We start from the raw sequence: 26,248 nt of genomic DNA, 5'->3' as shown, positions 1-26,248 counted from the left end.
GCTGCTCATGAAATGGTATACAGTATAACCTTGTATCAACAATTTTTGCTTTTCCATGACGATGACAATCATGATGCACAAATTTCTAATGAATAGTAGCTAGTACCCTGTAGTCAAAATATTAAATAGTAAAATAGTAATAGTAAAATGTAGTTCTAACATTACACAGTTCCATTTTTTTAAGCAGAGACTTCTGTGACCATACATGTCTTGCTACCAGAGGTTTTTTTAAGTATCAAGAAAAGTGCCAAGTCTTCATAAGCAAATAGTAAGTCAAAATTCCAGACTTTAAGGATTGAATGTTGGACATTGACATGACGCATCTTTAAATATTTTTCCTCCAAAGTAATGTAATGATTCTTCATATAGCTGTGAATAGGTCATTTCAATCCAGAGGACTAATAATAAACTATTCAAGCTATGCAAGACATGCTTCTATTTTTTATCATCTCAGGATTTTACCAGGTCAAAATCTGAAACTTTAACGGATTCGCTTTCAGGTCAAAGTGAGTGTTAAGGGTATATCTTATTGAGCCACAAGATGGCAGCAAATGACTGATTTAGTGACTGAACTGTAGGTCCATTTAAGAGTTTTCTGAAAGACTGAAATAAACACCAGGAATATAATATACATTTTACACATGTTTTTTTGGCCTGTGATAGCCTTTGTAAAGGTTGGTCTATAGGGGTGTGTTCATCTATCAGCAGTCCCTTGAAGGCCCAGAAAACAGCTGCACAGTAGGTTGTTACCTTTTATGAGGACAAACCAGTGGTGTACATTCTTCTTGATGGTTCAATCTGACTGATTAAGAAAACAGGGGCAGCTGAAATGAAGTGCTCTCTCTTCTCCTCTCATCAATGGCTGCTATCAAGTGAGGATGTTCCCTGGTAGGTGTTGATCATTCATGTGTTTTTCTTATGGGTGATGGTTTACAGTTATCCTCTCACTATTACAATATTATGGTGGATATATCCTGGTCAATTTAGTTGTCTTAGTCACTTTATCACTGTGCAGTAATGCAGCTGTAAACTGAATCAGTAAATTGAGCTCTAAGAAAATCTGACAAATGACAGCTGGCTGCACTGACAAGCTATGCCGTGGAAAAATCAATACAGAGGACATACTTTAAACAAACCTGTGTGTGGTAAACAGAAAATATGCAGCTGATCAGTAGCCAGTTGTTACTGTACTTCATAACAAGTCATTGCATAACAAAGCACCAGTCATCTCAGCAAAACATCAGCACAGAGTTCTGGGTCAGTGTTTTTTGTTTGTTTTTTAATACATGCAGGTTGCACTCCCTGATTATAGCATGCTTTACAAGGCTGCTAACAATCTTACTAAATATCTCCCCTATTAATCACTAATTCTTATTGTGGTTTTGGCAGATTTATGTACATTAATGGATAGAGTAGTGTTAGTGTTCAGGGGATATAAGAACTATGCTGATGGGACAACCATCAGAAAAACTCTATCACAAGGCAATGGAAATGGAATGGATAGAATTTTTTTTAAAGGATTTAGTCACTCTCCCCTTTTATAGTGTTTTCTTATTTCCATTTGGAATTAATTTGTTCTGAGTTTGAGGCACTTCATTTCATGGTTTGGATGATGCAAACATGAAGTTGAATGTTGCCATGGAAATATAGTTAGTCATAGGTTACACCTGAGCATCATTTTTTCAGCCTAAAGTTATTGCAAAACAAAAAAAAAATTACAAAAAAGTTGTTTGGCCAATCTGCATTTTGGAAAGTCATGCAGCTCCTGTTAGTGCCTGTGCTCTGTTACCATGGATACAAACAACAGTCAATTGGATTATTTTTTATACTGAGGAAAAAAAGAAGGTAAATTGATGGATGTGTCCCTGCAACAAACACTTGAACAATAATCCCTCGAAAGAGTAAGTTAAACTATATGAATGATATGTGTGTATTAATAATTTTTGACACAAAATATGTAAATCGGGAATGACATTCAGCATTCATATACAGTGTAAAATGTGTTTTAACCTGTTGTTTTTTATAATAATCCACCGGGATCCTGGGGGTGGAGGTTTCAGCTCTGCCTTTGTCAGGTCCTGTAGGGAGCAACACACATGCACTTCCCATGCAGCATCCAGCTTTCATAAAGCAGTCGACTATGAACAGGATAACCGAGATCAATGAAGGCTGGAAAGAGGTGAAAGGAAAATGTCTACTTCAGGATATTGCGATAAAATCCTCACAGATCCTGCACTGATCCTGCAACACAGCTGACAGCAGCGCAGGGTGTTAGGATGGAGAGGATGGATGTGTGCGGATGATGTGCTCGCATCAGTGACTAATCCATCTCTGCTAGGAGAGGAGAGATGCAGGGATAAAAAAACGCCGTCGCATCTCTTCAGTCTGCCTCTGAATATTATCCCACGAAGAGAACAGAAGAGAAGAGAAGAGGGACGGCAGGGAAACAGAGGAGAGGAGGTGGAGAGGTTCAGGAGCTGCACTATTCTCCTGAGCGATTGACCGACCCGCTGCAGGAACAAGCCAAACCCACCGGTGTGAGGGTATATAAAGCCCTGCAGCGGCGTCCCAGCTGGTGTCTGTCACCAGATTATCATCATCACTCCGCTCCTTTTGCCTCTATTCCGACCTGTAAAACACTGACTTGGATTATTCATTCTTTTTGTGTTATCCAGGGTAGCGCACAGTGAGAGCAGCCATGTCTCATGGATGGGGATACGGACCAGCTAACGGTGAGGGTTTAACAGCATCCAGCTATGTGATGGATGGTCATGTTGCTACGTAACAGGTTAAGAACATGCTGCCACACTCTGAATTCAGCTTTGCATTATAATGGAGACAGTGTATTGCTGTGACCTAATTGACATTCCCCATGCCTGAGGTGGAAACTAACTATCTAGGTTATTGCATTACAGTACTGCTTAAATGAATTATTTTATTCTAATATCCAGATTTTTGAGACTTGCTCCACTACATTGCATAAGCAAATATTGTACATTTTCTCCATACATTTACAGTATCTGCACCACTTAGTCAGCAGTTACTCTACAGGTTGCACATAACATATGAACATATGAAGCCTTCTTAAATGTGGCATATTGCTATGTTGAGGAACAGACCCCCAATATAATTAACACTTACTAATTCATCAGTAAGTTAACACTATGAGTTTTTAAGTAATATTGTGTACACCTTTACTAAAAATTGATTAAATTTTTTTAATTAGGGTGTATTTTATGTTCTTATTTCACAAACTAAGAAAGCAAAGATTAAAACAGAAGTAATGAAAATAGAATAGAATCATTTTCCTTGCCATCAGTGGTGGACTGTAACTCAGCAAATGTTCTCAAATACATGTGCTTTATTTGCGTACTTATTTTTTCTGCTTTTATCTGACAGCTATTGTTGTGATTAGTTACTTTGTAGATAAAACATTTTACATAGGAAATAATCAAATTTCATGCATAGTTCATCAAATTACTCAAAGTACTTAAAATTAGGTCCACCTCTACCAGCTACAGTAAAATGCTGCTTACACATTGATGCATCAGTAATATTAATATAACCCTTCAGGAGCTTCATTTTACATTAAGGTATTACCTCTCTTACCTGAATGAAAGGACCTGAATGCTTGAATGGTGATTCCAAAATGGTTCATAGTTAGAACAGAACTGAATAGGAAAGAAGCAGTGAGTGCGGTATAAACATATACACATTTACTCTTTGGATATTTTCCCTCCTGTACTGAATTTTATAGGACCTGACAAATGGGGAGATGATTTTCCAGTAGCTAACGGGCCCAGACAGTCTCCCATCAACATTGTCCCTAAGGAAGCCCAGTATGCCCCCTCTCTGAAGGCTCTGAAACTCAAGTATGACCCCTCCAACTCCACGGGCATTCTCAACAACGGACATTCCTTCCAGGTGGATTTTGTGGATGATGAAGACACTTCCAGTAAGCACAGCTCCTAGTGTTGGAAAGTAGAACCAAGAGTAGGAGTTTATTCTGCATGCACCTGTGTGATCATATTCAAACCATATCTGTGGGTTTTGTAATCATAATAATAATTATAATGATTTTTGGCTGCAAGAGAAGATTTTTTAAAATATGATTTAAGTAAAACTATAAGTGGAAGGACTTTTATCACAGACTTTTTACTTTCTTCTCAGAGTTCTGAAATTTGTCTCAGTGAGAGCAATAACCTTCCTCTGCAGATGACTGAAGAATAATGTTCAATTGAAGTCAGAATTATGATTTTTTTAAAATCAGATTAGTAAAATGGTAATTTTGACTTTTTTTATAATACTTTTTTTTCTCGAAATTCTGGCCACAGACTTGATACTTTTTCGGATACTTCATACTTTGATTGCATGATATCATTACACACATAATTTGTAGTTCGCTTCTAATAGCAAATATTCCTTCATGTCTTTTTCTGGCCATCTTGTTTAGGCCTCCACCCTGCTGTATGTACTGTAGCAGATAAGAGCGTCTGATGATGTCAGTGCTCAGTTTACCCTGATCAACCTTGCTTCATTATCTAGAGGTCAACATGACATATGAACCACCTCACCCTGCTGCACCGACACTGTCTATTCAATGTTCAGCCAGTAGTGCAAATCATAACAAACATATCAATATGAATAAAATTAATTCACGTTTTGTTATTTTAAATTTAAAATGTTACCATCTATGAAACATTAGGAAAAAAATAAAATATAAATATACACTCTGTGATTTTGTTATAGTACCAGTTATGGCCCCTGTGCAATAACTAGGAAGGAACAGAAGAAAAACTGAGCAATTAGCATGAACAGCCAGCAACATGAATAACATAATGGCAGGACAGACAAAGAGGTGTACAATAGAGACTTAACTACCTTCAAGTGAAAATCCAATAAAGGAGTAACTTAGGCACTATGACATCATCAGGGTTATTTTCTCAGAGATCCTCCACAACGCCACAGAAGACATTATACACTATGTTCACATGCTGAGTAATACTCTGCATGACTAAAACTGATGGTTACATGTACAATCCTATGGAGTGCCCCTTTAAGAAAACCTAACAGTGCTGGACATAATGTTTGACTGACAGATGACGTTCTGGAAGCTTCATAAACCAGGGTTTTCTAAGGTGTATGGTTTAAAATATAAATATAAATATAAAACTGGAACATGCACCTCTAACCCATAGACTGTATTAAAGATGGACATAATGAGGTGTGATTTCACCCACTGGTTTGCACTGGAGCAGGTTTGAAGCTTAAACCATAAGCTAAGACCATAAGCTGAATTGCAGCTTATTGTCGGTGACATATATTCTAACATTAGCTACCTTAGCTAAATTGTGCTAATAGGGCAGGTATCATAATCAGGTAACATTAACTTAGTGAAATATTGCGACAATAGTCTGACTCAGTGCAAGTCCTGGAGCAGAATGTAAGTTCAAAATATAATGGAAAAAATAAAACCAAAGCAATCAGAATAGAAACAAGAAGAAGTAACAAAAACATTTACAACCAATATGTAGTTGACTGTATAATGAAGTGCAGGTTACTGATCAGTTTAGGTTTAGATTAGATGGGTTTAGATGGATTGTTGAATGTGTCTCTAATGATCCTGTTGTTCCATTCCAACCAGCCCTGACTGGAGGTCCTATTTCAGGAAGGTACCGTCTGAAGCAGTTTCATTTCCACTGGGGAGCAAGTGATGACAGAGGCTCCGAGCACACTGTCAACGGCATCAAGTTCCCCTGTGAGGTACTGCAGCCACTGGCGTTAACTGGATGGGGATTAAAAGATGCTTACAACTACTACATACAACATCCACAATTCATGTTATCTCTCTATATAAATCAAGGAATCTCTGTCTGTCTGTCTGTCTGTCTGTATGTATGTATGTTCTTTGCATATTTGGAGAACCGTTCATCTGATTTACTTCACACTTGGTGGGTGTATTGTTGAGGACACAAGGAGGTGCAATTTGGTACAATTTCGACATGTTATATGTTCAATATTAACAAACTTTGAATAAACAAGTGATCAGCGAGCCGCTCAGTTTTGCAGCAGCAGGGCGGGGCTTCTGGGCTCTGCATGTCAGGAGCAGAGCTGTACAACTCCTGCCATGAGAGTTAGGAGAGGAGGACATCTCTCTCTGTTAGATAACGTTAAAAGTTAGGCTTTGTTGTGGGTGTCACCACCCATTTTAAAAAAAGATGAGAGAAAGAGAGCAGGAGAAGGCCAGCGGTGGTGAGGAGAGACAGCAGTGGAAAGCTTTCTCTGAGAGAGAGAGAAATCCCTTAAATGACAGAAATACGTTATTTTCTGATTGTTTCACGACAGTTACATTCTAAAGCACAAATAAACAACCATCAAACACTCAACAGGTGATTTACTTCTTTTGGTGCAAGTTGGACATGTGACACGTTTATTATTAATAAACTTTGAAAAAACAAGCAAAAAGTGAGCCGCTTAGCTCCGTGTCTAAGTGTAGCAAGGGCTGTTTGATATAAACACCGTCACATCATAGTGGGGCGGGACTTCTTGGCTCTGTTTGCTAAGCGGGACAAAGGCACACGCCCCCACCCAATTAAACTGCCCAAGAGAGATGAACGAGCATACACAGGCAGTAAAACTAGCCAATAGGAGCGCAGACACGTTTGATTGGCGGCAGAATCACCCTATGGAAGGCCATAAACTGCTTCCATGGCTCAACCTCTGTTTAATCTCACTGGTGAAGTTTCTGTCTGGATTAAAACTATTCAATTTATTACATCCTTATAGTTTTAATTGATACATTTGTCAACAGATACATATATATGCAGTTCTCCAGAAATAATAAGCAATCAGCCCCTTCTGAACAGGCATGTTTTGAACAGGCACTACAGTAGAGGAATAAAATGCTAGGACATGTGCCATTAATGGTGTCTCCTGTCTTTGTTAAGAAACCTAGTTTCTGAAATGACTAATCTGTTTATAATGCTTCTTGTTATTTTCTGTATACAGTATTTTGCTAAATCACAGGGGACTAATAAAAATCAAACTTGGTGAGAATCAAGATTCAATAATTTATTGCCACATCAACTTTATAGTTGATTTGGAATTTGTTTTGGTGTGCTCAGAGATCACAACAGTAAACGCATAACGACACAATACATACAAGAAGTGGCCACAAAAACATAAACAATTATATTACAACATTTCAATTAATACAGTCATATGGCCCATGCCATGAAAGTGACAAATCAAAGTGCATGTGCTCAAGGAGTTTATACAAGTAATACAGCCAGTGAAGCATTTAGGATGCAGATTGCTTCAGGGTAAGTGCTGTTGTGGAAGTGAGATGGTCTTAATACTGCAGTCTTTTACCTAAAGGGAGGTGATTGAATAGGGGGTTGGCCAGGTGTGTAGAGTCCTTTAAAATTTTAAAAACCTTTCAGCTGAATGGGGATGTGGTATAATTCAGAAATGGTGTGGGGTTCACAGCCAGTTATTTTTGAGGCTGTGCATATGACTCTGCCCAGCTGTTTTTTTCTCATGGGCTATAGAATTGCCATACCATACAGTTATTGAGAAAGTGAACACACTTTCTATTACAGTTCTGTAGAATTCTATCATTGCCACCCTTGATATTTCTAAGCTGCCTTAGAAAGAATAGTATTTGATGAGTTTTCTTCTTAATGGTGGTGAAGTTGTCTTTCCATTTCAGGGAGGAGGAGATTGTAGTCCCGAGGAATTTGAAATGATCCATTCTCTCTACCACTTGGTTGTTGATGACCAGTGGTATTTCCCCACCAGAATTGAATTCCTTCCAGTGTGGCTTGTGAATGCTTTTAACAGCATTTAGACTTTCATGTAATAGAATTTAAAGAAAAACTGTTGAAATTGTGACGTGAACAACACTGGACTCATGACCTCAGTATGTCTAAAATCTTGCTGTCGATTGATTAGCCCCCCCCCCCCCCCCTTCCTATGGATCCTTTATAGTTAGTTGCAGATAAAGACTTGGTAAATGCTTCAGTGCTTAAACAAACTTTTTTGCCACTTTTTTCTATTAGCTTCATCTGGTGCACTGGAACACCAAGTACCCCAGCTTCGGAGAGGCAGCCAGCCAGCCTGATGGACTGGCTGTGGTTGGGGTCTTTCTTAAGGTGAAGGAAAAAAAGCCAAATAATTAACATTGCATTTGGAAAAAAAAGTCCTGTAAATTAAATAGTGTGTGTGTGTGTGTGTGTGTGTGTGTGTGTGTGTGTGTGTGTGTGTGTGTGGGTGGGTGTTATTCTTCAGATTGGTGCTGCCAACCCCAGGCTGCAGAAAGTTCTGGATGCCTTAAATGATATTAAGACAAAGGTAAAAAGAACTCTCTCAGAATTCACAAAACATTGCTTTCCTCTTAACAATAAGCAAACTAAAAACTCAATTGTCATGGTGACCAATCAACAATAATTGCTTTCCTTCCTTCTTCCCTTTCTCACGCTCTCTCTTCCAACATTCCCTCCTGATGCCTGCAGGGAAAGCAGACCACCTTTGCTAACTTTGACGCAAAGACGCTTCTTCCTGGCTGTCTGGATTATTGGACTTATGATGGCTCTCTGACCACACCACCTCTTTTGGAGAGTGTCACCTGGATCGTCCTCAAGGAGCCAATAAGTGTCAGCCCTGTGCAGGTACTTAACTTCACATACTTCACTTCTCCTACATAAAAAGGAGTAAGAAAAAAAAAAAGAAAAACCCAAATACAAACAAAGCTCTTGTGCAAAGAATCAAGACACACTGAACCAACACATAATTGAACTTCTGTAGCTTCATAGTGTGAGAGGTGAGATAAATGTGTCATCAGTTACAGAAAAAAAGTAATTGAAGGGCAATTGTGCAAGAGGGGTTTGCTCTGTGTCATGTTCAGAAAATATAGCATGGTGTGTATTACTTGCAGGTCCCGCTTTGTTTTGTTCATTATTCAACAGTAATTTATAGTTAATTTTAGAAATTAGAAGTGTTTGATTCCAGAGAAATCCAAATAAAAAACACAGTCAATTACTGCAGAATTAAGAGAGCTGGCTATTTCCTCATGAATCAAATTTTTGACAATATTTTTTAAATAGTTTCATACACACTTTAACGTTGGTTTGACAATCATTTTATTTAGTGTCTGTACATGGCTTAAGAATATTGTTCCAAACTTTGTCAAGATCCCATGACCTGCATGAGGCCATATCATGCTTGGGTCTGGGCCAGGAGTGCCCTGTGCTTCACTTAGATTACACTGGCTGGCTATATCTCCAGTGCACAGTTTGCACACAGTTTATCTTTATACACAATTAACACTGTCACACTGTACTGTCATGTGACCCACATCAAGTAGATAATGGTATTTTCTCTCTGTTCCCTCTATGTTTTATGCACAGTTTTGCCTCCCTAAATAAAGTGTTGATGTACAATTGCATCATGTGCTTATATAGAGAACTATTTCCTTTCTGCAATGTAGAACTGAATATACATATAAACTAAAGAACAGTGTTACATTTACTTTATTGTGATGGAGAACTGCAAGCATAGCTGTGTCAGCCTGCTGAGGGAAATTAAATCCAAGCTCAGCAGCTAGCTAAAGGCTAAATGGCTCCCAGAAGAGTTGTTGTTTATGCCACTTCTGTTTCACACACATACATACACAGCCAGGTCATTCCATTCAACATGAACTCTTGGTTTTAGCAGCTCAGTGCTTCATTTTTATCAAAGAATTTGGTGTGGTTTACAGAGGCAAATGACTGCTGTTTTAGTCATTGGGGAGTTTCCTTATTCCTCTTAATGCTACTGTGTGCAATATGGGACTAGTTTCAGCGTCAGGAGGGCTGTGCTTTTCACCATGTGCACATGAGAGATAACCGCCACAGCAGGAGGGTGTGAGGTGGCCGCCCTGTAAGAAAGAAAATGAAATGAAAATGAACTGGAGCAAGTGAGCTGATTACATTCATTTAACATCACCCAGGTAGTGCTGTGGAAACTAATCAGTCCCAGGGACGGTGCAGTGGCAGCATGAACACACGATGTACTGTGTTTTTACGGCAGGTCTGTTTTGGCCTGGACATTTCCACATGTGGGCTACTTTAATTTGAGAAACTAAGACTGCAAGAACTTATGGGAATGTTTCATCATTGAGGTTGCTATGCAACACACACTGTGGATTCCAATTTCATTTGAGACATTTACCATAGCCTTATTTCTGATAGGTTATATATATTGATAATATCTATCCATACAGAGTTTCCATCAACCATTCTAGATTAGTATATCCCATGCATAAGTAGATCTACAAAAAGCCCAACTTCTACCTTTAATGGCATACATTTTCATACATAATAAAAGAAATATCCCTATATCCAAGTGGCAAACAACAAGGCTGCCAGGTGCCACTGATGTTGGCAGGTCCATGGTGCTGTGAAATAGGTGAGTGCAGGAGGTGCGTCCTCAGCACATGCTTCAGGTCACAGACTGATGACTTTGAACTTTTACCCCCATACCTCCCATCTGACTTTGATCATCTGGTAATCCTGTTGTGCTCTTACAGGTGATGATGGAGTTATACATTTGAAATTTCTGTTATTCAGCAAATGCATTTGTAACATTCCAGCTACTGTTCATGTGACCTAGACCTGAGGTCGGACCTTAATCTGTCTTTCTTCTTCTCCTTGTCTCTCCTTCATCATTAGATGGCAAAGTTCCGCAGCCTTCTCTTCAGTGCAGAAGGAGAAGCTCCATGCTGCATGGTGGACAACTACCGGCCTCCTCAGCCTTTGAAGGGCCGTCAGGTCCGCGCATCCTTCAAATAAACCCTAACTCATCTTCATAGCTTCATTCTCCCTTTGCTTTTCATTCCCTCTCTCCATACTCCCACTGTTCTCCACATGCAATCTTTACTTAGTTTATATTAGCCTTATTGATCAGTCCATCTGCTTACACTTTCTATAACATAGACAGCCTGGATGTATCTTGAATAAAATCATTTTAAAAGGGATTTTAAGCTTTGACACTATTGGGACATAGATTATGTACTAATAAAATGTGCCACTCCTCCCAGCTAACACAGATATCAAGGGACTGGTGATGTACTGAAACAGTCGTACATGAATTCTGGATCTTGATCTCTTGTTATGCATCTGATTTTCTTTGGCCACTCTTTAACCAACAATCTAAAAGATTTTCTTATTTATAGTGCAGTGTTATTTGTTATTAGTGTTATTAAGTGCTGTGTACCAATTCAGCCAGAATTAGAACTTTAAATATTTTAAAAGTAGAAGTTATGTTTGTGTTATTATATGGATTTGGAATAGATATAAGAATTTAATGAAATATGAGAATTTCAATCAACAGTAATATATACCAGCCCATCTAAGGTGGATGTAAGCCATTTATTTAACTGAAAAAACTCCATCTTTTTGAAAGTATAAGTAATATATTTTGCCTTGTTTGAAAATGAGAGCCTTTAACAACTTCCTGAAGCTTCTTTCTATACATTTCATTGTGTTGACTTATGCTGAAGACAGCTGCTCAGATTGTTCATGCCAGTGTTTTTATTGATGCCTCATTTTGTAATTTTGAGACAACATGATAACAGCAATGACAGAATCTAGGTTTGGATATGACATTTTTTCAGTGGTGACTTTATTTGTGCACCGTGGCTGCCACCCTGATGCTTCTATGCAAATCAATTTTTAGACTCACCTCATGATGGTAATGCTAAGGAATGTAATGTTGTGAAGGACAGTCCAACATAGTAATGGCTGATAGTGCAGTCTTAGGCAATGTCTACACTAATGCAGATGATTAGAAAATGCAGTGTGTTGGGTTTACATCCAATCGGGGTAAACAGAGCTTCTTCACTGACACATCTGAATTACTGTGGACCTGGCCTTAGACAACACATTCTATGAGTGGCCCTACAGTACAAATGTCACTCCATTTTTTTTATAAAAACTATGACAACTGAACTACCTATCACCACAGTGCATTTAACATGGTCTTTAAGACTCATGTAAGACAGAGCTGTTCTGTTAGAAAGAATTTAAAGGATTGATTCATAATTATACTGTAACACAAGCTATCAACATAGAATCTTTCATGAACATATGATACTTTGTCAGCAATCTAGTCTTACTAAACTACGAGCATTGACAGGTATTCATAAGAGCAGCACAATGTTACTTCTTTAGCTTTTATATCAATTTTATAAAAATGTTATGAAGAAATCAGCATTCAGAGTGTGGCTATACTGAAACAGCTGTATCCCTTTAAAGTGTGTCACTTTAAACTGCTGTCATGTTACAGATGAAAAATGTTTTGTGTGAATCTGTCAGTGGAAAAAAAATTATCAATAAAATTTGATAATTTACAGAAGTCTCAAATTTACATTCTTTCTCACAACTAAAACCCATCACATATTAGCATTTATTTGACTCAAATCTCATTGTCAAAATCTATGGTTATGAAGAAAAATGTCCCCGGCATGGTGATATTGGTCGGTCCACCAATTTTGTCCAGACTAAAATATCTCAACAATTACTGGATAGGTTGCCATTGAATGTGTTACAGATAATCATGGTGTCCAGAGGATGAATCCTAATGACTTTGGTAATAAAGCTTTTACTTATACAGTGAGATATCTCAACATCTACTGCGTTGGCATAACATGTTTAGCAGGGTTGAACACTGACTACATAGCCACTGGCTGACCAGCCACTGCTGTGGCTGGCTGTACCTTGCTGTGGGGGTTGCAGGTTGGGCACAGAAATAAAACTTAGCTGGATTCATGGCAGTTGGGATGTATCATATGCGTCAAATCAGTGCAACACTTTGGCAGTCATGTCAACTTAATGGTAAATGTGTTTTCATGAAAAGCTTTGCAGTTAGCTACAAAGTAACAAAGCATTGCATTTATTAGTCAACATTAGTTAGGTTTGCCTGTTTGCTACAAAGGGTTGAGAATGATGCTTGTGCACTGGTGTTAAAGTTATATTGTGCTGAGACAGTGGCTGAAAATATAAGATTATGACGGTCATGGTAGGTAACAAATTTGAGGATTTTTCTTCGGTTATAAAGAAAAATGCCCTTGGCATGGCAATGTCAGTCAGTCTACCACATTGGTCCAGACTAAAATATTCAACATTCATATTGTCTACATACATACATACATTTATCAAGTATTATTTTTGCAGATAATGTTAGGATTAATAAACTAGCAGAGGCTAATTATTTTGACTGGCTGCTGCAGTGGCTGTGACTGTGATTATGGTCTATGGTTGAGGTGATGGCTGGGCCCATTATTCGCAAGGCTATGACATATTAGTTTTTAAAGTGTGTAACACTCTTCCTGAACTCCCTGTGCTGTGGTGTACTGGAAACACATCTGAAAGAAACGTCAGGTTCAAATCCAGCAGGAGAGTCTGGCTGTACAACGCTATTTTAATGTTACTTTTTTTTGGTACCTTAAATAGCAACCAGTCACAATCACAGTCATAGCCAAGGTTACCGCCATGGCAAATAGCTACAACCACAGCATTGGGAGCACTGACTTGTACTGTGGTCACAGCCAGTGGCTATGGCTACAATCAGTGCTCAGCTTTCCTCAACATATTGACATTTGACATTCATGGTTCTCAGTTGATAAATCCTGAGAACCAATCAGGTGACAAAATAATGATCCCTTGACTTTTCCTCTAGAGCCACCAGAAGGTTGACATTTGTAGTTTTGAGTGAAATTTCTCAATAACCTTTAGATTGATTGCCATGTACAAGTATCTATGGTTCCCAGAGGATGATTTTTTAATAATTCTGGTAATCCCTTAACTTGTCATGTACTGCTATGATCAGGTACATTTTTGAATTTCTGCAATACTTTATGAATAAAATGTTGAACATGGTAAGCATTACACCTGCTAAACATCAGCATGTCAGCATTGTCATTGTGAGCATGTTGCACCACTTTGCCAAAATACAGCAGATTCTAGAGTATCTCAGGTATTTTAACATGGACATAGTTTACATTTTAAAGGTGCACATTGTGTTTTATGTTTGACCAGTTTCATTTTCATTTCTTCCTTTGAGCGCAGAAAAGCTTTGCAATTGTCTACATTGAAGCTAAAAATTTACGTGGCTTTACAAAAGTTTAATGAGGGAGAATGGGATACTGTGTTGTAACATAGGATGATAATTAATGTATTTCACACGAAAACTTTATATAATGTAGACTCTCATGTAAATAGCAATAAACACAATTATGAATCAATATGCTATTTTAAATCTTTTACAAAACAGTGCTGCTGTAGTTGGCTTAGGATTAGTGATGTTGGCTGGTGATGGTCTTATGTAAGACTGTTTGGCTGTTTGCTGCATCTCTACCATCACGCCTCAGTTAGAGCTTTCATCATCACAAACGATTAGCTGGACGTTCTTTGTTGGACTATTGGCAATCAAACAGCCACTCTGTCTCTAACTAGTAGCTGTGTCTCAGCTGAAGCAGCTTCACTTTCTGTGAAACGTCTGCAACGCCTTTGATGGGCTGTTCTAGAATAGAGGCCAAGAAAAGTGCTTATTGAGAAAAATATTAAATTAAGTTAATTTAGAGTTATTTCACAAATTTCCAGCAGCTCAGAGCTCTTGTAGTAAGGCTACTTTAAGCCTAGCTTAATGCATGTAGAAGTAATCAATTGCAGTTATAGCTATTTTTATTACAGCCATCTATTTCACTTCAGTGTAACACATACAGTAGACGACCATGGTCGATATTCAAACCCAGAAGCATATTACTCTGAGCTGTGTATGGGTCCAGATTAAATAAGATGTTTTGTTGTGTAGGATAGTAGTAGGTGCTTTGTGGTACACTTCACCACTGCCAGTAGTAGGGATGGTTATTCGATTTTTTTGGTTAGCATTTTGAGGAAAACAGAATTTGTGAGTAATATAGTGGAGGGAGAATTTTATTACATGGAGCTGCCTTAAGCTATCTCTGTTTCCTGTGGAGGATAAATCACTGCACACTGCCTTTAATGTACCTGTCGGGTTTCCGTAGTCCCTCATAGTACTGCTTTGCTCTGATGTGGTAAATTGTGTGGTGAAATCATGGATGTGTTATAGGAACTAGATACCGGAATCAATGATTGCGTCTATTCAATCGAATGCAAATTGCTCATGTGGTGCATAAGCCCAAAAAGTTTCTAGCTTCCTCATTTTGCGGTCAACTGAATATTAGCAGTAATGTTTCTCCCACTGGCCCTGCCTTTTAGTTCCCGCTCCACCCAAGGGGATGACATCCCAAATTTTAGAATCACTTTTCTAGGCTCTAGGAGAGTTTTATTAATATAAAACCTTTGTGCATTAAAAATTCATAATACAAAGAGTAATAATTGTCTAAAAACTGAAGATAACCCGTGCACAGCAGTGCCTCTCTCCTGGGTGCCAGCTGATGCAGGGCAAATACAATAAATCAAAAAGTATTCCAGCGCACACCAGGATATAGGATTGACACTATTTTTATTAACAGATTACATTAAAATACAAAAGGAGCGAAGTACGCCTTTCGCACATTACTTCATCAGATCCACTCTGTGCTTGATTGCCATCAGGTGGGTCTTAAAATAGGTGCTGATCAAAAGAGGATCCAACAGATTCACACACACAATCTAATTTTCAATATAAATGCACTTAAAAAGAAAACAACAGGTAACAGTGACTATGATTCTTCCTTACAAAATAGATATAAATATACATTTCCATAAGACTCATTACCACAAAATAATGAGATTAATGTCAGAGTACAAAATGCACAATAAGGCTATCCCATCTCTGATACTACATCCAGAATGCATACCTTTACATAAAATACCAAATATCATAGAGCACAAAATACACAAATTTCCTCATAATGAGATACATATCAAAAATAATAGAGAAAAGTAGAAGAAAATATATATATTTGAGAAAAAAGGGTACCATAGAAAATACATAATACATACATAATAATACATCTCACAAATAGGAAGAGTATTCGGGGTGTTCCCGAATACAAATACATTATTCAGCAAAGCACAAATAGTGTTTTGGTTTTTTTTCACGAATATTTGTTTCATACAAATATTTCAAAAATTATTTGATTTTGGGAAGAAAAAAAATCCATCTCTCTCTCTTCTGCTCCGCTGTTACGTCTATCAGCAGGTCTCAACAAGGGGAGTCACATCCACCTGCTACATGATGCACATTTCCTTATTTGGACATCACTCCCGGAATTGGGGGTGTTCTCCAGAGATAAAGTTGAGCTACTGACACATGCCAAGTGCCCCCAATGAACTCTCCATAACCTGTTGTTCCCCTACTCCTTTCCACAAAGTTAGGTTGTCAAATGAAGGTGGTCAAATGAAAAGTGCAAAGCAATAATCAGCTTTGAAGTTCTTCCTACTCGTTACACGCTGTGCTGTTCCTGTGTTATGGCTGTATAAATAGGTAGAGGTCTGTCTGCAGTGAGGTGATGAGTAAAATTTTAGCTCAGTAGTCAATGCAGTCGCCTATGATCTGGGAGACTCCAGTTCGAGACCCAGTTTGGGGACCTCCTTTGTAAGGTAGTTTATTCATGAACACATATTGTAACTCTTATTTTCTAAAATTAAAAGCGTAATAAAAACAATAACAGGATTTTTAAGCCTCTTTGTACTTTTATTCGAATACAAATACAAATAATTTTACTGCCTCAACAAATATAGATACAAATACAAATACTGGGCTCTCTGCACATCCCTAGTAATTACTATTACAGACTAGATATACCTGCCTTAATAAGGGAGGGGAGGGAAGGTATTGTGCCATGAGGGGTTTTAGTGGCTCAACTTTACCTACATTCGAGATCACCTGTAGGCACAGAAAAACAACGTAGGTTAGACATACAGGCACAAGTTACAAAAATGGATGGTTCAGAGTATATATCCAGTATGCTTCCCTTTTCAATAGCTGATTTATGATATTGCCACCCCTAGGGTTAGAAGTGATTCTCTCAGTCCCTATGAATTTAAGGGAGGCATCAGAGCCATGGTTTCTTTCCTTGTAGTGTAAGGCACTACAAGGAAATGCAAATGTATATTTATATCTATTTTGTAAGGTATATTCGTAGTCACTGTTGCCTGTTGTTTACTTTTTAAGTGCATTTGTATTGAAAATGAGATTGTGTGTGCGAACCTGTTGGATCCTCTGTTGATCAGCACCTGACTATTTAAAGACACACCTGATGGCAATCAAGCACAGAGCGAATCTGATGAAGTAATGTGCAAAAGGCGTAGTTCACTCTTTTTGTATTTTAATATCTGTTAATAAAAATAGTGTCAATCCTATGTCCTGGTCTGTGCTGGAATACTTTTTGATTTACATGAATAATTGTCTCTTTTATAATAACAGTCTATGGGGAAAATGCTTTTTGGGCATTTTTTTTGGGACAGGGAATTTTTTTTGTTGTGATACCACGAGTGACCACTTGGAAAAATTGGCAGCAAGGCTGAGTGGCAGTGCCATATCCATTTCTATTGATACATACATATGTGAAATTTTGCTGCTAATACTCTTTTTAAAGACATTTTCATTTCACCTTTGAAATTCGCCAAGCGGCATTCCTAGCAGACCACGCCTGTATTATGTGATTCATGTAGCTCTGTGGAGATTTCCGCAGCCATTTCTATTTCTAAATTCTGTTATTTATATGTGCAGTAACCAAGCTGAAAACAATATACTGAAAGTATGTTTTCTACTGTCTTCCTGCAGATATATACTTTATAGTAAATCTAAATATATTGTTTCCTGTGTAACTTCCATGCACCTTATTACTTTGTCCACCAGGTGGCACAGGTTCACATTATCTACTTTTCTCATGGTTTAAGTTTATTCAGTTTGAGAAACAAGGTCGATGTTTTGTTATTTTGACTTCAGAAAAGGTCAAAGCTGAGCTCTTGATTGATAAAGTCATTGTGAACACACTGCATGATCACTGGCTAAGATGAATATATTTGTTGTACACAGTGTTGCTTTGCTCTGATGTGGGAGGTCCAGAAGTGACCAGTGAAAAAGCTGAATATATGTGTATTTTATATTGTCGTCTTGCAGCAGAGAGCAAAATAAATGGTGAAAAGTAGTCCCCTGAGTCCCTGATCTATGCCCAACTAACATCTGTTACACCTACATAAAAAGGATGAAGAGCATCCGCTTTCAGCATGTCTGCTCGGCCCCAGAAAGAAGCCACTTATCAACAAAAACTGCTCATTACTAAAGTGAGCCAGCCAATGGTTCAGTTAAACAAGCCTTCTGTACATCACATTGTTCCCTTTCTTATGGTTAGGGACCAAAGACAATTGATCAATGCCAATTCTTCTTTCTGACAAATGTCCTAGAAAGGCTATGGATGAAGCAAGCAATGCTTCATCCCATTATTGATGCCGACATGAATGACTAGTGGTGTTGTAATGGTCCCCTGTTACTGGTGTGAATTGTTTAACCCTGTTTGGGGATAGAATAAGTACACTTGCCTACAGGATGAGCAACAGGGCTAGAAAGGGTCGAAAACTGGTTTGCAGTCGGAGAGGGGCCTGCAGAACCAGGGCTGTGCAGAGACCTTTAGAGGGGTAGGTGCTCAAAGTTAAAAAGGGGCACATGGATTTTAAAACACCAAACACCAACATAATTTAAAACATAATCTATTGAATTATAGCAATTATAGCATCCTAAACACACAGGCATACACACACACACACATCTTTTATATACTGAAGTGCAAGGCCGTTTAGAGCTTTGTATACAAGTAACAGGATTTTAAAATCAATTCTAGTTTTGACGGGGAGCCAATGCAGAGATTTAAAAACAGGTGTAATGTGTTCAGACTTTTTAGTTCCGGTGAGAAAGCATGCACATGCATTTTGAATTAACTGTAGTTGCTGCACAGCTAATTTTGAGAGGCCGGTGAGTAGACCATTACAATAGTCTAGTGTAATGGTTCTGTCTCCATCTGGCTCTGTGTCCCTCCACCAGTCCACCAGATGCCCTCAGGCTTTTCTGTCTGTTAAGACTGGACTGAGTGGGAAGAAGGGCAGATAAGAGAGGTTGCAGATTATATTTAAGGACCACTTGAGATACTGTTGCTTTCTACATTGACTCTTGCCGGAAGAAAATGCTTAAGTGAACTGAAATAGTAGTTATGTTATTCAGAGCTGCAGTTGTCTTTTTGTTCGATTTATATTGTTTCATGCAGCCTTAATATGCAAGCCACTCCACTTGACACACTGATTTGTTCATGTTTTTGTCGACGGCAATGTATGCTGAAGTTTGTTTTGCTGTGTGCTCATTGTGACTTGTGCACTTGGGTTGTATTGATGTGAGTTCTTGGACGGTTTGTACATGGTTATATTGTGTTTTTTTGGTTTTATTTTTCCCTTCTGTGATTCCTGTGCTCTACACCTGCCCTGCATCAGTCTCGTTAGCCCTGCCCTGCTCCCTGTGTCTTCCCCAGCCAATCAGCTCCAAGCCTGCCCTTGTGTCTTGCCACTTGTTCCTTGTTATTTCATTAGTTCAGTTGTATTTAAGTCCTGGTTATCAGTTCAGTTTTGTTGGATCTTTTATTCTGCTCAGTTCTGTATAGATCTATTTCTGGTTTATTCTATTCTGCCAGAAATAAAGAATTTATCCTTCAGCCTTGCTCAGCCTGCCGTCTCCTGCATTTGGGTCCACCTGCTCTGCTCCATTTAACAGTCTAGTCTGCCTATTATAAATGCACGGATTCATTTGTCAGACTCTGATTTTGATAAAAAGCCCCTTAGTTTTGAAATGTTTTTAGATGGTAGGCTGATCCTGTGAGATGATTGATATGACTCTTAAAGTTAAGATTGCTGTCTATGATTACACCCAGATTTCTAGCTTCACTTTTGCTCTCCAGCAACAGAGAACTAAGATGAACTGTGATTTTCTGTCTCTTGGCCTTTGCACCAAAGATGAGTATTTCTGTTTTGTCTTTGTTCAATTGTAAAAAGTTCTCTGACATCCATAGATTAATATCATCAATACACTGAGTTAGGGAATGTACAGGATCAAGGTCATCAGGAGATTGTAGTCAGTGGAGGCCTTGGACAATAGCTCACAGAATTCATGCAAGAAAGCCATATTTAAATTTTGGTGGTCGATAGACAGTAATTATTAAAATCATGGCATTACAGTGCATAGATACAGCAAGGTATTCAAAAGATGTGATTTCCCTGATAGGGATTTCCTTGCCGCTATAGATATCAGAGAAAACAGCAGCTATTCCATTGCCTCTCTTATCAGATCTAGTGGTATGGATTAACTTGAAGTAGAAGGAGGTGCAGTAGTGTGACTGTGCCATTTTTATCCAGCCAGGTCTCGTCAGTAGGGTGAAGTCTAGATTATGGATACTTATAAGATCATCAACTAAAAATGACGTATTCATTGGTGACCTGATGTTTAGTAAAGCCATTTTTATTGTTCAAGGTGCATGGCTTTGTGGGGGACTGATATTTGGAGTCCAAACTAGTGATAAATCGTTTAGATTCCTGTATGTTACAGGGAGATTATGTGGTCTGTGTCTATGGTTTATAATTACAGGAATTTGTATAGTGGAGTGGCAGTCATTAGTATGATGGATCGGACTCACCAAACATCAGTTGTGCAGTGCGTTTGAGGAGTTTAACGCAAGGTCCAATGTTCGTGGCAAGAATAAGTGATCCATGAAAATTTGGATGTACTCCATCGTGTCTGAAGAGGTATGTGCAGTTCAAGACTGTAATAAAGTTGTCTACAAACGGTATGCTGAGAGAGCAACAGTATCCCTTGAGCCATGTATGAAGTTGAAAGAGCAGTGGGCCAGAAATGATGAACTGGTGATCTGACTGTATAAGGCTGTCACTACGGTTTGTGAAGTCATCTCTGATTGTTTATGACAATAGTTGAAGCAGATGGTGTGTGTGTGTGTGTGTGTGTGTGTGTGTGTGTGTGTGTGTGTGTGTGTGTGTGTGTGTGTGTGGGTGTGTTTAGTCGGCACCTATTAAACATCACACAGCCAAAGGCAACATTCTCTGCACACTGGATGAGGCACACTTTGAGCTGAGAACCATAATGACCACAGTATAGATCATAAACTGTGTTATTGTAATGGTAAATGAATGACAAGATTAACCCATGGCTTCAAATATTTTCGTCTAAGTTTATAATTTTTGACTGAATGGCATATAAAACAATTTCCTTTCAAAAACAAAATCCCCCGAGTGGTGAAAAGGCTGCTTCTTTAAAGACATTTAACATATACATATCGTTTTGAAACAAAGAATATGCTTTTGATATGGTGACAGTCTCTGATTCAGAGCATAATATGTAGCTCTTCAAATCCCATAATTACAAAGAAATTAAAAAAAAAAAAAAAACTAGGCATACTAGGCATACAACAACTGGGATGAAAAGGGGAGACAGTTAGATAAAACCACAAAGCTATAAAGTCTTATCTTAAAAGAAACTGCACATGTCTGACATTTCATAATTTATTTTAATTTAGATCTTTGTTTCTGTAAAAAGTAAGAAAACGTTCTGAGATCTATATATAACAGCTCCAAGCAACACAGTAGAAAAAATATTTATAAATCCTTGGACACCATTTACTGTATTTCAGAACATGTTTTGGCTGAAATACCTTATTGGATGTTGGATTTTTAATTGTTCTAAAATGGAGATGTCAGTGAATAAAGATTCATATTTGTAGGATTCTTTTATATACCTCCTTATTGTTCATCTTGAAACAGCCACATCCAACTTTCAGCTGAAGTTGCATGTGTGGCTGAAATCTTTGTTGGTCTACCTGACTGTGGCTTGGTACCAACAGAACCCTTCATTTTCCACTTCTTTATCAGAGCTTGAACACTACTGATTGGCATTTTCAAATCTTTGGGTATCTTTTCATATCCTTTCACTGGTTTATAAAGTTTAACTCCCTTTTCACATAGGTCCTTTGACAGTTCTTTTGCTTTTCTCATGGTTCAGTATCCAGTAAAGTCAGAGCAGCCCTGGATGAAATGTGCAGGGTCTCTCAAGAGCTGAGAAAGTCACAGGTGTGGAAACTTACCCTTCATAGCCATTTAAACCTGTGTGTGTCAACTTGTGCGTATATTATCAGGTCAAACATTCAAGGGTATGTAAACTTTTGATCAGGGCAATTTTAGTGACTTCAGTTATAATTATGATGTAAAAAGGGCAAATACAATTATGTGAAAATAAATGGCTTCACCTGACCACTATCATTAAATAAAACAAGAGTTTTCAGCATGATCAGTCATTTTTTCCAAAATATGGCCGATATTTCACAAATTCTACCAGGGTATGTAAACTTATAAGCACAACTGTGCGGGGTTAATAGAGCCAGTGGGTAAAATGAGCCAGCCCCTTTATCTAGGTAAACATAAGCAAAAGTAATATATATATATATATATATATATATAGGGGAGAACGGGGTTAATAGAGCCAGTGGGTAAAATGAGCCAGCCCCTTTATCTAGGTAAACATAAGCAAAAGTAATCATGTGATCAAAAATTAAGAAAGAGTAGTTCACATTACTCAATCCATCTTGGACTCAAGCACATGGAGAGAGAGGTCAGCAATACAGAGCCAAAAAAGAAGATTTTTGTCTGCCAAGTGAATTCATCATGTTACTAAAGTTATCAGTCTTGTATCTTAATTAAAATAGATACATTTTATTTTTTATTACATTTACATATACATTATTACATTTTATTACATGTTAATTTAAGTCAGTATAAGCTACAAAACAAGGTCATAAACTCAGCATAACTGTGGATTTGAACCACTGTATGAAACAGTTTTTTCAAAATGGAGGTTGTGGAGTAAAACGTGCCAGTGATGTTGGGACAAGTTGACTCAATGGTTCAATTTACCCCAAAAATTATTTTCTGATATTCTAGAGACACTGTTCATGTTTGATCCCTGTTACAAGTGCTACACTGATTGACTCTACAGTCTCTGAACTCTACTGGAGGGATGAACACCATTCATCCAAAAGATATTCCCTCATTTAGTGTTTTGATGATGGTGGTGGAGAGCACTGACTACCACATCAGCTCAAAATCTCCCATAGATGTTCAAATAGGTTGAGATCTGCATTCACCCCTAGACCAGTTTTTCCCTTAATTTGTTACCTGTCTGTTTACACAAAAGCACATTTACACACACATTTTTTCTGTAGTTAACACACAAATATCACAGTTTAATCTTTACTGAAAGTGTTCAGGTAACATGTTGAACAACAGGACAGAAACATATGGTTTTACTGAAAAGTATGAGTTTTTGCCTTCGTTAAATTGATGGCATCAATAAAGTTCAACATTATCTAAAATTTGTTTGATTTTGTGTAATTTTTATATCAGTATTTAATGGTAACACTATTTACCCATAGAGAGCTCAATTGACCCCATCCCCATGCTCATTTTACCCCTACCTTGAGGTAACTTGTGCCATAGGGCAACCTTTTTTTGATGGCTCATTGTTCTTAAACCATAATAATTAGATAACTTCTTTTCATTTCCATGGGTACACAAAAACCCGAGGTATATATAGTAACTATTATCTATTATTATGACACATCCCACTGAGTTGGGATGTGTCATTTTCGGTGCTTCCAGACTTTAGCAGAATTAATTAAAAATCAGAGAGGACTCACCAAAAGGAAGCTGCAGGATTTGCAGTGAAATAAACTCTAGCAATATTTGCACATTACAGTATGCACAGGACCAACTGCTTACGTTCGACATAGCTTTAAATCCAAAGACATGGATATTTATCACAAAAGTAATAGAAATGTCCCCAGATGGTGTGGATACTACATTTAACTGGGCTTAGACTGTAAATTAATGTTATTTGTCTGTTTCGGCAGAGCTGAAGTTTCATCCCCATCATCATTTTTTTCCCTAGTAGCAGCACAACTGTGTCATTAACTGGTGGCTAATGGCTGCCCGTACTGGGAAGGCCACATGTGGCAACTAAACACAAACGTGCATGTTCACTTCATCTTGTAAAATACACTAAACAATGTGCACCTGAATCCTATAACGTCATAATCAATCAAGTAATTTTAAACACAAATGGAATTCACCATTTACACGTCACCACTGAGTGTCTGTCTGCGGCATATCAAGCCAGGCTTGATATGATGATGAAGCTATCTGGACTGCCCGTAGCATCTAAACTAACATTAGCATAAGATTAGAGATGGGCTGTTCTAAGTGATGGATACATCTCTCTAGAAGAGATACTCAATCTGCAAACAGATGACACAAATCATTGTAATATTGTTGATGAGGCTGCATTAACTGTGGATGACTGCAGACTAAGCAAGTAAATTAGGCTATGAAAGAAGCTAAGCAAACAAGGCAGCAACAAAGGGTCTCCTTTGTTGCTGCCTTGCTCACAATTGTTTCAAATCTAATATAATGTAGACTAAGCACAGAGAAAATAACAGTAGGTAAGGAGAAGAGTGCAGATATTAAAAAAAATTAAAACAACAAAATATTGAGGAGGAAGAATCTCTCGGAAGTGACTGTGTGTCATGGGATTGAGGGTCAAGGAGTTCATATTGTCTTTGTCTGTCCACTTGTACATGTGTGTGTTTGTGAAGGGTATGTTTGGGTGGGTGGGGTCTGCTCTCTTATCATCCTAAGACCATAGACTGGAAGGAGGGAGGGAGGACAGTTTCTCAGAACCTGCTTACACAGAACTATTATCAGACAAGCACACAGAGACACAGGGACCATGACACTTTAATGCTGGGCAGACACTGTAGACCCAGAATTGGTCATTCCCAACTCAGCGCTACTGCTACATACATACACATCACATGCTGTGCATAGGGCACCAAGTGCCAGAGGGGACACCAAAGAGTACCTCAGTAAATTTGGAAGTATATTCACAGATTTGAACTTCGATAAATAACTCATATGCAAAACGTTGTTAAAACACAAACAACGCCTCTTTCCGATCGTAGTAACGTAGTAACAAGCTACAACCTAATTTTCACCCAAACGAGCTGGACAAGCTAAACAAGCTTCAAGCTGGACAAATAACACTGGTCTCCATGTACAGCCAGCAGTGAGACAAGTGTGCAGGGACCATCTCAAAGTGCAACACCGAAAAGAGATATTACAAAAGTATTCAATAACTTCATTCTTATACAGCGTAGTGTCCCCAAAATCACGTCACACATCAATGGTCTCCTGTTGTTTATACTATAAAACTTAGTTTGGAAAAATGTGCTTTTGTATAGTTTTAGGGAATTTAAATATTCAATACCATCACTCATGTACATTATAGAGTCCCCAAAATCACTTGTCACAAAATTACATTGATAATGAAAATATTTTTTTTCAGTCTATTTATTTATTTTACTATTAGGTTTTTTTTTTTTTTGCTTGTTCTATAGTATAATAAATTATTTTTATAGTATAGTTCTTTTTTTCTTTTTTGTAACAGTATTTGTAGCACTGATAATAAAAATTGGGGGACGTGGGGGGTCACCACAAAGCAATTACACTTAGGGCACCCAAATGGCCAGCAGCGGCCCTGTCCCACTAATTTTAGAGTAGAATTTCTCCCTTATAAACAGTTGTGAGTTTGTTTTAATACTATTGTAGTATTAAAATAGTATTTTACATGTTATGGCTTAAACTGTAGTCTGACTGATATAAAACTGAACTGGGCTGCAGAAGAGACAAATCATATTGTCTACATCTTCTAGCCATCTGTGGCTGCATATTTTCCTTTTGTCTTCTTAGTTTCCACTCATAGAAAAATTGCACAAAGTAACGCTGCCTTTCTCTCTTCTTGTCAACATTGTTAAGGACATTGTCGTCTTGTTTGAATGAACTTTGTTGGCATTGTCACTGGATAATATTGAGCAGTGATTCCATGCTTACGTTCAGCGTGAACACCACATTGTACCCAGTCAATTGATCCATACAGTAATAGTAGTGCAGAAAGGCTGATTAATCATGTAGTGTTAGTTAACACAATGTACAAGAATAATAAAACTGCACAGTGTTTGCCCAACTTCCAGAAGAAAATCAGTAACCTGCAGATCTAGGGTACAACACTCTCTATACTCAACATTGTCTGAAAAAAAAAATGTCCTGGACTGTAGCCAGTTGGGAAAAATATATGAAGCTGG

At 38.0% G+C, this 26,248-nt stretch overlaps 1 protein-coding gene across 3 annotated transcripts; it reads left to right on the top strand.

Moving 5' to 3' along the window:
• Window positions 1-1,682: 1,682 nt before the first annotated feature.
• On the top strand, window positions 1,683-12,390 carry cahz (carbonic anhydrase). 3 transcript variants are annotated; one of them, XM_044368856.1, is made up of 8 exons: window positions 1,683-1,901; window positions 2,676-2,732; window positions 3,758-3,955; window positions 5,645-5,763; window positions 8,061-8,153; window positions 8,290-8,352; window positions 8,514-8,669; window positions 10,710-12,390. In XM_044368856.1, exons 2-8 carry the CDS (start codon window positions 2,699-2,701, stop codon window positions 10,827-10,829), a joined length of 783 nt encoding a protein of 260 aa, XP_044224791.1. In that variant the 5' UTR covers window positions 1,683-1,901; window positions 2,676-2,698; the 3' UTR covers window positions 10,830-12,390. The 3 variants fall into 3 exon arrangements, with proteins under 3 accessions (XP_044224791.1, XP_044224792.1, XP_044224790.1); XM_044368857.1 differs by lacking the exon at window positions 1,683-1,901 and adding an exon at window positions 2,137-2,543; XM_044368855.1 differs by lacking the exon at window positions 1,683-1,901 and having other exon boundaries at window positions 2,556-2,732.
• Window positions 12,391-26,248: the final 13,858 nt, after the last annotated feature.

The sequence above is a fragment of the Thunnus albacares genome, chromosome 12 (assembly GCF_914725855.1).
Source record: "Thunnus albacares chromosome 12, fThuAlb1.1, whole genome shotgun sequence".
NCBI lineage: Eukaryota > Metazoa > Chordata > Actinopteri > Scombriformes > Scombridae > Thunnus > Thunnus albacares.
Note: the sequence above shows the minus strand (reverse complement) of the source record. Positions and strands in the feature narration are given on the sequence as shown.

Bases quoted from the DNA above. Each gene is read 5' to 3' on its own strand.
- cahz (XM_044368856.1), top strand. From the start codon at position 2,699: ATGTCTCATGGATGGGGATACGGACCAGCTAACG. The intron at 3,956-5,644 runs GTAAGCACAGCT...CATTCCAACCAG, and splicing joins GGATGATGAAGACACTTCCA to CCCTGACTGGAGGTCCTATT. The intron at 8,154-8,289 runs GTGAAGGAAAAA...GTTATTCTTCAG, and splicing joins TGGTTGGGGTCTTTCTTAAG to ATTGGTGCTGCCAACCCCAG.